The sequence below is a fragment of the Tenebrio molitor genome, chromosome 7 (genome assembly GCF_963966145.1).
Source record: "Tenebrio molitor chromosome 7, icTenMoli1.1, whole genome shotgun sequence".
Taxonomy (NCBI): Eukaryota; Metazoa; Arthropoda; class Insecta; order Coleoptera; family Tenebrionidae; genus Tenebrio; species Tenebrio molitor.
Genome location: NC_091052.1, coordinates 15940398 through 15952690, shown reverse-complemented (window position 1 = coordinate 15952690; position 12293 = coordinate 15940398). Strand labels below are relative to the sequence as shown.

The 12293-nt window shown below is 38.1% G+C and overlaps 1 protein-coding gene across 1 annotated transcript; it reads left to right on the top strand.

Annotated features, from left to right (window-relative positions):
- The first annotated feature begins 10772 nt into the window (after window positions 1-10772).
- On the top strand, window positions 10773-11345 carry LOC138135052 (uncharacterized). Its single transcript, XM_069053688.1, has one exon. It carries the CDS (start codon window positions 10773-10775, stop codon window positions 11343-11345), a length of 573 nt encoding a protein of 190 aa, XP_068909789.1.
- Window positions 11346-12293: the final 948 nt, after the last annotated feature.

Below are 12293 nucleotides of genomic sequence, written 5' to 3'. Positions count from 1 at the left end.
GTCATTTTAAACATTTTCGCTTTCGCTCTAAACATTACAAAAGATTCATTTAGTGTAAATTTCCAATAACCGGTAGAATGCCTAGGTATCTGGTGCTGTATAGTTCTCCCAGAGCTGCAGCGATTTTATGGCAGGGCAACAGTAATTATTACGCCTGTTGAGATGCCGATAAGCGGCATAAAGAGACCCCTGTCAATCATCATTTTTGTTCTATACCTGTCAGTTTACAGGGTAGTACTTGGACGAATTTACGATTAGGGGTTGTACTTGCGGTTTAAACCTATTGTCAATGGTACCCTGCCATAAAATCGCTGCAGCTCTGGGATAACTATAGGTACCTCAATTTTCGACGTGATCCCAACGAAAGAGGAGGATTTTTTAATGTGCCGCTTTGTCACAACAATCTATGAATTCCGATTTTGTTCTTGGGTGTGGAATGAATGTCCTGAAAGATGTCGATTAAAATGGATTCAAATCAGTCGAGCAGAAAATGAGATAAAAGTTGGTTGTCTACATTTCAGGCGTGTAATCTTTCTAATTTAGTAGAAATTTACGGTGGAACGTTTTATTGTTAAGTGTGAAACGTTTTCGTTGGATTCCTACGTCTGTTACCCTCTACAGTACACAAACTAAATTTATGTGTGGATGTTCCCATTGCGTTGTCATTTTTCACAATTTAGGGTCATTTACCTTTTTTGTATCGAGAATTTGTTGAGGCACGAAGTGAAGAACGAGCCATTGTTAGTACTGGCGAAGAACAGGGTAACATAATAAACAATTACGATCATTATTGATGGGCTTGGCAAGCTTATGAAAACCGGGGGGCTGGGCGTAATTTGACTTTAATATAACGTTTCGTAACCGAATCAATCGGGTGGTGGTCGATAAAAATCGCGTAATAATTTCGTGTTGAGATGATTTACGTGTGCCGCGACTGGTGCGTTCTTAACACGAACCGGAGGTTGTAAATTTGGCTCTGGGTACGTCGAAGCGATTTATTTATCGACTATCTATTCCCGAATAAGTACAACAAAAGTAATCAATTAGATTTTCTGGATGAAAAGCTTGGTCAGCGAAGTCTGCCTAAGTATTATAAATTAAAGAGGGCTCGGACACGGCTCGACGGTCTTCCCTTTTTCACCGGAACCGAGACAAAGAAACAAACAGCGAACGACGGAAAAAGTCACCGGTTTATGGCCCGAAATAAAGGACAGGGGTCTAGATCTGCTTGACGTCCGAGAATGTGATTGACCAATCAAGTTAAGAGATCTGCCAATAACGGCGACCGCAAGCGCAAGATCACCCTTTAACAAAGTCCCGTTTTATTATCATCCACCCACGCCCTTCCAATTATAAAAAAGGACCGATGTAAATCAGTGGGAGTAAAAATCCGCGATTAAATGGAACTATCGAAAGCACTCGGAAAATCCACTCGAAACAGGAGCGAGATCCGGAATCGCAATTCATAGTTTGTAACGCTTTAATTATGGGGGTGAGGAAAGTTCTAGATTGCAGGGCTAAAAGTCGGAGTGGTTTCGTTCTTGGATGGCGAAGGCGGCCGGATTTATATGGGTGAAGTTGGGCACTTGTAAATGAAATGGAAGAAGAGAGACCTGGGTGCGATCCTTCAGGATACATCTCCAGGCAATCTCTGACGGTTCGGTATCGACCTGCTCATTTAATTTCTCACCGACGACACGCGACTCGCAACTGAATCAGGCACTGCTTCATATTGGATGTTTGCCACTGAAAACCGCCCTTCTAAAGCTTTCCACCTACATGCACCAAACTGATTTCAGTAACGCTATGTCTCCCTGTCAAGAAAAAATCACCAAAAAATAAACGTTCTTTTTTGTTTTAATTAATTAAGGCCAGTGTTTACGAAGAATTATTCCAGAATTATAATTTACTTGTTGAAGCTAATCGTTCACAATCAGAGTAGAAGAATATGAAAGAAGAATGACAAAAAAATATACATATAAAAATGACGAGGTTGGTTTATTTAGGCCCGGTTTATTTGGCCAGTAGTTGCTATGATTTAGAATCTGCTATTGGTGGATCCTTGTTAATTACCGCTCAAATAAAGTTACTTGAAGATGAATAAACCGGGCCTTAATAAAATAATTGGAAAAAAAAATACAGATCTGATTCGAACGAAAATATGTACTCTAACGCACGAAGAATGATTGGGACGCATCTGTAACTTTACCTAATCTGCACCTGTGACGCGAACGGAGATGATGTTATTGAGATTCGATGCATGATTCATTGTTCAGAGAAACTCCGGATAGTATCAGTTCAAAAATGATTCAAAATAGATAGGTATAATAATAATAATACTGACAATAATCTCTCGTCCTGACAATTGGTCGGAGTTAGTGATAAAGATTTATAAAGGAGCGAAGAAGATGAGGCCAGTCAAAATGTCCAAATGTGAAATTTTAAGTTCATTTCTGTAGCGTTGAGTTAACGTTAATTTAGTGTAAATTATTACTTGGCAAGTGAATGGGATGATTTTTGTTTGTCATTAATTAAGTTTTCTTGAATTTAAATATGGGACGCCTAATCAGAAAAAGTTACAATACTTTGTCCCGAAGGTCACTTATTTTGATTTTCACATACAGATTTCTCACATAAAAACGGTCCAGTTCATGGACAATAAAATTTTTATTCTATTCGATTGTATAAAAATCATAACAATGTGCTTCGCGACCCAAATTGCTTATGACTTCGTAAACTCTTAACATCAGCACAAAATTTTATTAATACTTCAATAAAAGAACATCATAAAATATAAGTGTTTTGGCCTTTAACTAATATTTATCGAATTGAATCAAAGATAAGTATGGAACGCTATTTTGCAATGCTTTAATGCGATAAAATTTAAAGTACGATTGAGTAACATTTAAAACAGTTCACATATTTCATAAGAAAAAAAAATCAATTTTTTCCATATACCGTGCGATCAACAATTACTTAGATAAGGGGTGGCTACGACAGTGTCAGATTTTTCGTATCTTTGCTAACTCAGCTAATAAATGTCAAACAACTGTCATTATTAATCAAAATTTAAAGCAAAAATGGTTTTTACTTCAGAACATAAAAGAGTCATCATTGTTTGGCCGAGTTTCGGTAAAAATGTCCAAATGTAATTTGAAACATATATGCAACCAAAAATACTTCCACAATCCAGAGCATCTGAAAGTCCAGATTTGGAAATACGTCGCAAAGCTCAAAAACTTCTTTGATCTAAATAATTGTTGATCGCACGGTATAATTTGACATTTAACTATTGACGGCTCGACATAATTCGACACAACAAAATTATACAAGGTCATTATAAATGATTGTCCCATCGCAGTTGGCGTTGAAAATCCACACAAATTTTGGATGTGCCGCAGCTTCGCAACGTTAGACAAACTAGTAGACAGATTGCCGGTAGCGGTAGCAGTAGCGTAAAGTTACTAGATATATCTAGTAATTTTACAGTAGCGGTAGCGGTAGCGCCACTTATCGGCGATACTAGTCTCACTCATGTTATGAAGCTTGCGGCACATTCAACTACGTCATCAACGCCTACTGCGATGGGACAATCATTTTTAATGACTCTCTATATTGGAATGAATGAAGTCAAATTTTTTATATTGAATCTTAATTAAGTACGAGAATATCGATGTATGTGGAAGTAGTGCTAATCAATACATAATTTTTTTACTGTTAGTAGTAGATACATAAAATGTCGAGTAAAATTTTCATTTTAAATACATGATATGTAATTTTATTTAACTGAAACTTTACAGGCAAGTTTATAGAAAGAGAATTAAATATTTAGTTCGAATTAAATTTTAATGGGCGATTAACTCATGAAAACGAAACTTGGATTGGTTCAATCTGATCACGTGTTTACGTTCAGTTAATCTAGCATTTAATTACGATTAATTTAATTTAGCTTCTGTAAACTGGACCTAAAACGTTATCTCATCGAAAAGGAAAATGGGGTTCCACAGAAAAAGGCTTTTGTTTGATGTAAATCTGGCTCTGTTGTAATAGATTTGCGCTTTCTTGGTTAATGCAAATCGTTAGTCCAGAGCAATCTGGGTCATAGTAAAACTGTCAGAAAGGTAAGAGATCGTTAAATAGTTGGCAAGTTGGACGATTCTAGTAATTTCCTAGCTGCCGCTGTTTTATTTTCCACTTCCTTTTCGATATCGAGCGGGAACAACCCGATCAACTGCCTAATTGTTATTGTGAACGGTGCGAAATACACCCACCCTCTGTTTCGTGTTAGAGTCATTAAAAAGTCATTATACGGTGAGCCTCCTTTACGATATTTTGTTTAAGGTTCAATTAAAAGTTTGCGGCGGCCACATGACACCTTGGCCGGAAAATTATTAAAGGAAAAAAATGAGAAATTGTCGTTAACTTTATAATTAACTTGTTCGAAAATTTATGGAGCGACTCCATTCCATAATGACGGAGGAATTTCATTAATTATTTCATTTTAGAAGTGTTTACAAGATTAAAAATGCACAGGCAAATATGAATAACATAATGATAATAATTATCTTCAATTTTTATAAAAATTCTTGTGTATAAAAATGAAAAATGAAACGCTAAAAGTTGTTTGAAATACAATAACAGATAAGCTTTACAGGAAATACATTTGTAAGATAGGAGTACAACTTAAAATGTACCAATGTGTTTTTTTTTATTACACATTACACATTTGACGAGCTGTGTTTAAATTTTTGAATCTCAAAGGTCGGTAATGATATCGAGTTGTGACTTCACTATTTTAGTTTTTCTTGTTTTGTTCTTTATCACATTTCAGCTTAAAATGCAAATCCAGCAAAGCTTTAAAGCACAACTGAATAGAAACTTTGTAGAAATTGCAGAATCTAGCAAAATCGTTCTGTTTGACGTAACAAAACCTGAATAGCGTCAAGACACGAATTCAAGACGTAGGTTAGGACGTCCCAATTTCAAATCCAAGGGATTAATTTGATAGTCTGATGCAAATCGAAGACAAAGAGCTGAATAACAAAGCTGAATCGTTCAAGAAAACACTGCGATAATGTGTAAAATAAAGAAGGAGCCACAGTTTTTCGCTGTCTCTCAAATTGGGCTTTCAGTATTTTACAATTATCGGAGAAAAAAGCGTTGCGTTTGCGAAAATGGCTCTAATAAGTTTGTTTTTCCGGCAAGAAGCTAATGTATTTTCATTTCGGAGTCGCACCAGTCTTATTATTATTCAGAAGAATCGTGTTTGTGCTAGCAGCTCATATCCATTTAACAAATTTTTATTTACCTTCTACTTACTACGTCAAATAAGGCGCATTGTGCAAATACGTAAAATGAAATTATGTTTTCATCGACGTGCAGCACTACATTCGAAGAAATGAAACGGAAATCGTTCAAAGGAATAAACAGAAAATTCTTTTAGTCCGAAGGAGCAGACTTGTGCCCATTAGGACGCGACTACAATACAAGTACCGGCAAAACTCCTTAGAATGGCCTCTGTACAAAATAATGTAATTTTGAACGTTATTGTTAGAAACAGGTACTGTAGCAGGTAGTCCTGCCTACTTTCTTTGTGAGAGGGGTGAAATCACCCACCCTTATTTAAGTCGAGATATAGCGGCAAAAACCAGAGTCTACCACTATCCTTGGTACTTAACACTTGTACATCAACATTTTGTCATACAATAAAGTTTTTAAGTAGTTATACAAAGACGACTATATCATTTGAACGGCTAATATCACCACCCAACAGTGATTAATCGTTCATAATTTTGGTCCTTCGAGCCGGATGATTAAATCCATATCACACGACGGTCGTCTAGTGTAATAACAAGTGTAATACAACAACAATTCAAGAAACAGTTTCGACACCCAGAGGGCAGCAACGATTTCGTCACCTTCAGCAAGGGCAAAAGGGCAGCACGAATAGTCACCGAATTGGGTAGCAGCGAAGCGATCATCACTCAAGACATCAACAAAGGTTAGTGGCTCTCAATCCTTTCAATTTCCCTTCCAAACTGCATTACTACGTACGATTTTTTCTATTGTTCCTAATTTCGCAAATTTTCATCTCGACCACGTAAATCAAATCAATCATTATGCCCGAGACATCCTTATTAGATGAATCAATTGCCAAATTAGAGGCTCTAAAAAGGAAAAGAACCTCATTAAAAGCTAGAATTACGCGTATTCAGAACTTTGTGTCTAATTTTCAATCAAATGATAATGATGTGTCTCCACTAGAAACTAGAAAAACATTCATCGAACAAATATTCAAAGAATATGACGAGGTACAGACTGAAATTGAATCACTCGATCTTTCATCAGAGGCGATTGAGACACAGACTCAGGACCGCGACGAAATTGATTTAAAGTATCTCGATGTATTATCATCAATTCAAACAAAAATTAGACAAACGACGCCTCCACCGCACACTGCGGCCACAGCGAATCCTAACGGTAGTTGTTCCAGCGCTAATTCACATTGCTCTAATCGTGATCAATCAATCAAATTGAATCTGCCAACTTTAAATTTAAAATCTTTCACTGGTTGCTATAAGGAATGGTTGTCATTTCAAAATTCATTTAAATCCATTATTGAAGACGAAAACAACATGCTAAACAACTGTCAACGTTTCCAATATTTGCGATCATGTTTATCTGGTGAAGCTTTGCGAGCAGTCGAGTCATTAACGGTGTCATCAGAAAATTATAATGTAGCGTGGGATATCTTAAAGAAACGGTTCTGCAACAAACGGCTGATCGTTCACGATCACATAATAGCCATCACAAAGGCACCAGTAATTAAAGCCTCGCATTCGTCACTTAGGTGTTTTTTAGATATGTTGAATTCAAATGTTGCCGCGTTAAGACAGCTAGAAGTACCGATTGATACTTGGCACGCTCTTCTAGTCGTAATAATTGTGGACAAATTAGACGACAATCTTGCAAGAGAATGGCAGGCTACATTAACCGACGAGGTTCCAACTTACGGTCAAACGATCGAATTTTTAGAAAAGAAATGTCAGTTGTTGGAATCCTTAAATCTATTGCACCCCAAATCGAACGTCAATCCGAATCACAATAATGCAAAAAACAATATGTCACAAAAACGAAGCACTACATCTTATGTTGCCACAAACAAACTACATTGTACATTTTGTAAAAATGACGATCATACAATCTTTCAATGCAATGAATTTACAAAATTAAATGTAGAGGAAAGAAACGCTCAAGCTCGAAACCTGAAGTTATGTCTTAATTGTCTAAGAACCAATCATTTTGTTAACAACTGTCAGTCCAAATTCAAATGCCGTAAATGCAATCAAAGCCACAATACGCTGCTTCACAAAGAAAGACAAATCACGCAAACCAATGAAACACCAGCACAGGTAGAAAGTTTAAACGCTCATTCTATGAGGTCCCAATCATCAATTGTTTTGTTATCAACCGCGATCGTTCTCATAGAAGATCGTAATAATAAGTCACATAAATGTAGAGCTCTCCTGGATGCAGGGTCCATGAACAGTTATATTACGTCATCATTTTCCAAAAAATTACGTCTACAGCAGAAAGCCGTAAATATAACCGTTGGCGGAATTGGTCAAATTTCGACGAACATCAAACAGGCCGTCCAGGTAAACATCAAGTCTCAGTACAATAAGTTTTCGGCGAACTTAAGTTGTTTTGTTCTGGAAAAAATAACCGAAAATCTTCCCCTGGTGACCATAAACATGTCTGCAATAAATATTCCAAAGGAATTACAGCTAGCCGATCCGAAATTCTTAGAAACTGCACCAGTAGACTTACTTATCGGGGCTGATTTGTTTTGGAACCTTTTATGTCAAGACCGCAAGGAAATAACACTGAAGAACCATAACAAACTAATGCTGCAAAATACCCATTTAGGTTTCATTGCGGGTGGGTCACTAAATATGAACAATAACAATAGCTCAAGCACCTGCTCGCTTTCTCTAACGTCGGTAACCGACATTTTAGAGAACCAGGTGCAGAAATTCTTCGAACTAGAACAATGCAGCAACCCTTCCGAACAAAAATGCTTTTCAAATGAAGAGATTATGTGCGAGCAACATTTTATTCAAAATACGTGCAGACAAACAAACGGAAAGTTTCTTGTTAAACTGCCATTAAAAAATGATCCTCCAATTCTCAAGTCAAACCGCGATAGTGCTGTAAAGTTTTTTAACAATCTGGAACGAAACCTAAACAAAAGGCCTACACTAAAATCAGATTATGTGCAATTCATGCGGGATTACATCTCTTTGGGTCACATGGAGGAAGTTCCGGGTTGCGAATTAAATAAACCGAACTGTACATATTTGCCCCATCACGCGGTACTCAAGGATTCTACATCGACCAAGTTAAGAGTTGTTTTTAACGCGTCATTTCGCTCAGCTGATGCATTAAGTCTAAATGACAATCTTATGGCAGGACCTACAATCCAGCCAGAGCTTTTTGCAATTTTGTTGAGATTCAGAACTTTTAAATACGTCGTAAACGGGGACATAGCTAAAATGTACCGTATGATAGAAATACATCCCGATCACAGTGACTATCAACGAATTGTTTGGCGCGAGAACACCGAAGATCCGCTAAAAACGTATAGATTAACCACTCTAACCTACGGTACAAAACCGGCCAGTTTTCTAGCAACAAGATGTCTTAAAGAACTAGCTCTTCAAAACGTAAATCAGTACCCGGAAGCCGCTAAAGCAATTCAACAGGATTTTTACGTAGACGATCTTCTGACGGGAGGAGACTCACTTGAAAACCTAATCACTTTACGAGATCAAATAATTCAAATTTTAGCTCATGGTGGTTTCTTATTACGTAAATGGGCCGCCAATCATCCTGCATTAATTCCAGATAGTCACGAGCCTAATCTCAACGTCAGTTTCGATAAGGATGCTTACACTAAAACGTTAGGGCTTTTTTGGAATCCTAATCACGATTCGTTACGCTATCAGGTAAAACAGTGCGACATTCCGAAAAGACTAACAAAACGCGAAATCCTGTCTAAAACTGCCCAGGTATTCGATCCATTGGGTCTTGTGGCGCCAGTAGTAGTAAAAGCAAAAATAATCCTTCAACAGTGCTGGAGTTTGAAAATTGGATGGGACGATCTATTACCTGAAACTATTTATTGTGCATGGGTTAAGATCTTGCAAGAACTCGCTCACTTAAACGAAATCGAAATTCCCAGAAACATAATAAAATCAAGCCCCGTACAGGTGCAACTACATGGTTTTGGTGACGCATCACAAATCGCATATGGCGCTGCTGTCTATCTAAGAACAACTGATCATAGTGGCAATCATCAAGTTCACTTAATTTGCGCTAAATCTCGTGTGGCTCCTCTTCGCGCTGTTACGTTACCACGCTTGGAGCTGTGTGCCGCCTTAACGTTGTCGCGATTATTTAATACAGTTTTACGAACGATAAATGTCAAAATTGATCAGCAATTTCTCTGGACAGATTCCACAGTCGTTCTGGCATGGATAAACGCTACATCTTCAAACTTACAAACATTTGTAGGAAATCGAGTTTCCGAAATTCAAACGCTAACGGATGCGAAAGATTGGTATCATGTCAAAAGCGAAAGTAACCCTGCGGATGTACTAAGCCGAGGTGCTTTACCTGGTCAACTCAAAACTAATAAACTGTGGTGGAACGGTCCTGATTGGCTGTCAGAAAACAACGACACTTGGCCCGTATCTAACGTAAATCTTTCGGATATTGAAATTCCAGAACGGCGAACTGTCACTCTGACCAATATTCATTCTCGCGAAAGACAACTACCGCTTCTTACAAAATTTTCAAATTACAAAAAAACTGAACGCGTAATGTCATGGGTATTACGGTTCATCAACAATTGTAGGAAGCCAAACCAAAGGCAAATCTCTAGTTCTTTAACATGTGAAGAATTAAAAGATTCCATGAAGGCCATCATGCGTTTAATTCAAGAAGTTGCATTCAACGATGAATTAGCTTGCCTTAAACAAAACAAACCGATTAACAAGAAATCACGTTTACTGTGCTTAAATATTTTTCTCGACAAGAATGATAATTTAATTCGCGCGGGAGGTAGGTTGCAAAACTCATCCTTAACTTACGATGTCAAACATCCCATCGTGCTACCAAACGATCACCATTTGATTGAGGCATTAGTCAAACACGTGCACATTGAGCAACTGCACGCTGGTGTTCAGGGAACTTTAGCCGCGTTACGTCAAAATTTTTGGATAATTTCTCCACGCAGTGTGGTACGCAAGATTTTGCACCAGTGTTTGCAATGTTTTAAAGTCAAACCAAGCGTTATGTATCCTATTATGGGTAATTTGCCCAAATCCCGTGTCGAACCAACCAGACCATTTTCAATCAGTGGCGTAGATTATGCCGGGCCTATTTACATCAAGGAATGTCGTGGTCGCAGTAAGCGTACTGTGAAGGCATATATTTGCGTCTTTGTCTGTTTTTCAACTAAAGCCGTGCATTTAGAACTAGTTGGTGACTTAACGACTCAAACCTTTTTGAATGCGCTAAAACGCTTCATATCAAGACGTGGTCATGTGTACCATCTTTATTCGGACAATGCTACAAATTTCGTTGGCGCCAATAGAGAATTACTGGAACTAAGAACATTTCTAAAGTCAGCTTCATTTAGTCAAATTACAGAAAATCTGGCTAATAAGGGTATCTCGTGGCATTTCATTCCCCCCAGATCCCCGCACATGGGCGGTATTTGGGAAATAAACGTAAAATCCATTAAAGGTCATTTAAAGAGAACAATTGGAGAAGTCGTGCTTTCCTACGAAGAATTGTATACCCTGTTAACAAGAATTGAAGCAGTCCTAAACTCCAGACCCTTGTGTCCCTTGAGTAACGATCCTAATGACCTTAATCCCATAACCCCTGGTCACTTCCTCATCGGAGAGCCATTAACTTCTATAAGCGAAAGAGATCTTACGACGACGAGGATCAACCGATTGACGCAATGGCAAAGAGTGGAACAGATGAGGCAGCACTTTTGGCACCGCTGGCAAAGGGAGTACCTTGTTCAAAACATCAATCGTTCCAAGCAGCTCCGTGGTTCCGGTTCCAGACCGTCCACCCCCGCCTTGGAAGTTGGTTCCATGGTGATCCTAGTTGAGGACAACACGCCGCCACTACAATGGAAATTGGGACGCATCGTAGAACTTCATCCCGGAAGTGACGGTGTTGTGCGCGTAGTGTCCGTAAAGACTGTCAATGGCATCTTCAAAAGAGCCACGCGAAAGGTGTGCGTTCTGCCAGCGAATGAATAGACTATGTTTGTATCGTGTAAATATTTGTTATAATTATGCATTAACCCTTTTTTTACAATTGACTTCAATGTTTGTATTTTTTAATGTTTTTTGTCATGTTTATTATGTAACAATCCTTTTTCTAATAACCATGTTCGATCTTTGCTAATTCCAATATTTTTGAAGTCCGTGCCTTCAAGGGGGGCGGTATATGTACAAAATAATGTAATTTTGAACGTTATTGTTAGAAACAGGTACTGTAGCAGGTAGTCCTGCCTACTTTCTTTGTGAGAGGGGTGAAATCACCCACCCTTATTTAAGTCGAGATATAGCGGCAAAAACCAGAGTCTACCACTATCCTTGGTACTTAACACTTGTACATCAACATTTTGTCATACAATAAAGTTTTTAAGTAGTTATACAAAGACGACTATATCATTTGAACGGCTAATATCACCACCCAACAGTGATTAATCGTTCAGCCTCTTCATCAGTGTTAAAAGTGATAATCATCCGAGTTCTCGTTGCGTTAATCTCGCAATGTAGTGGAGGCAATTAGATCCGAAGTTGGAACGGGAATGGAACAGAGTATAAAGACTCTCATCCTGTCCCGAACTGGGTCAAAAGCACACTAACATATGAATATTCAATTTCGATGAGCTTCGCCTACACTTTATTCAGTTGTTAGAGTTAAATCTGTGCAACTCATACAAGATGATCGTCGGTGTCCTGTTAAATATGGAAATGAATGGTCTAATTTAGATATCTCGGCTAACCCTAATAACTACTCCAAACAATCCCGGCTGGAGTAATGTTTTGTCTGATGATGGCAAATGGCGGCGGGTCAAGGAAAAAAATTGCAACGTCTGTCGCATGTTTGGACAGTTTTTAAATTTGATGCGATCTGCAAGGGGGAAACGTGACGGCGTACGACCGAGCTATTACAAAAACATCAATATGTAAATGGTT

What these genes read in the sequence shown, in the direction of transcription:
- LOC138135052 (XM_069053688.1), top strand. Translation starts at nt 10,773, where the DNA reads ATGGGCGGTATTTGGGAAATAAACGTAAAATCCATTAAAGGTCATTTA.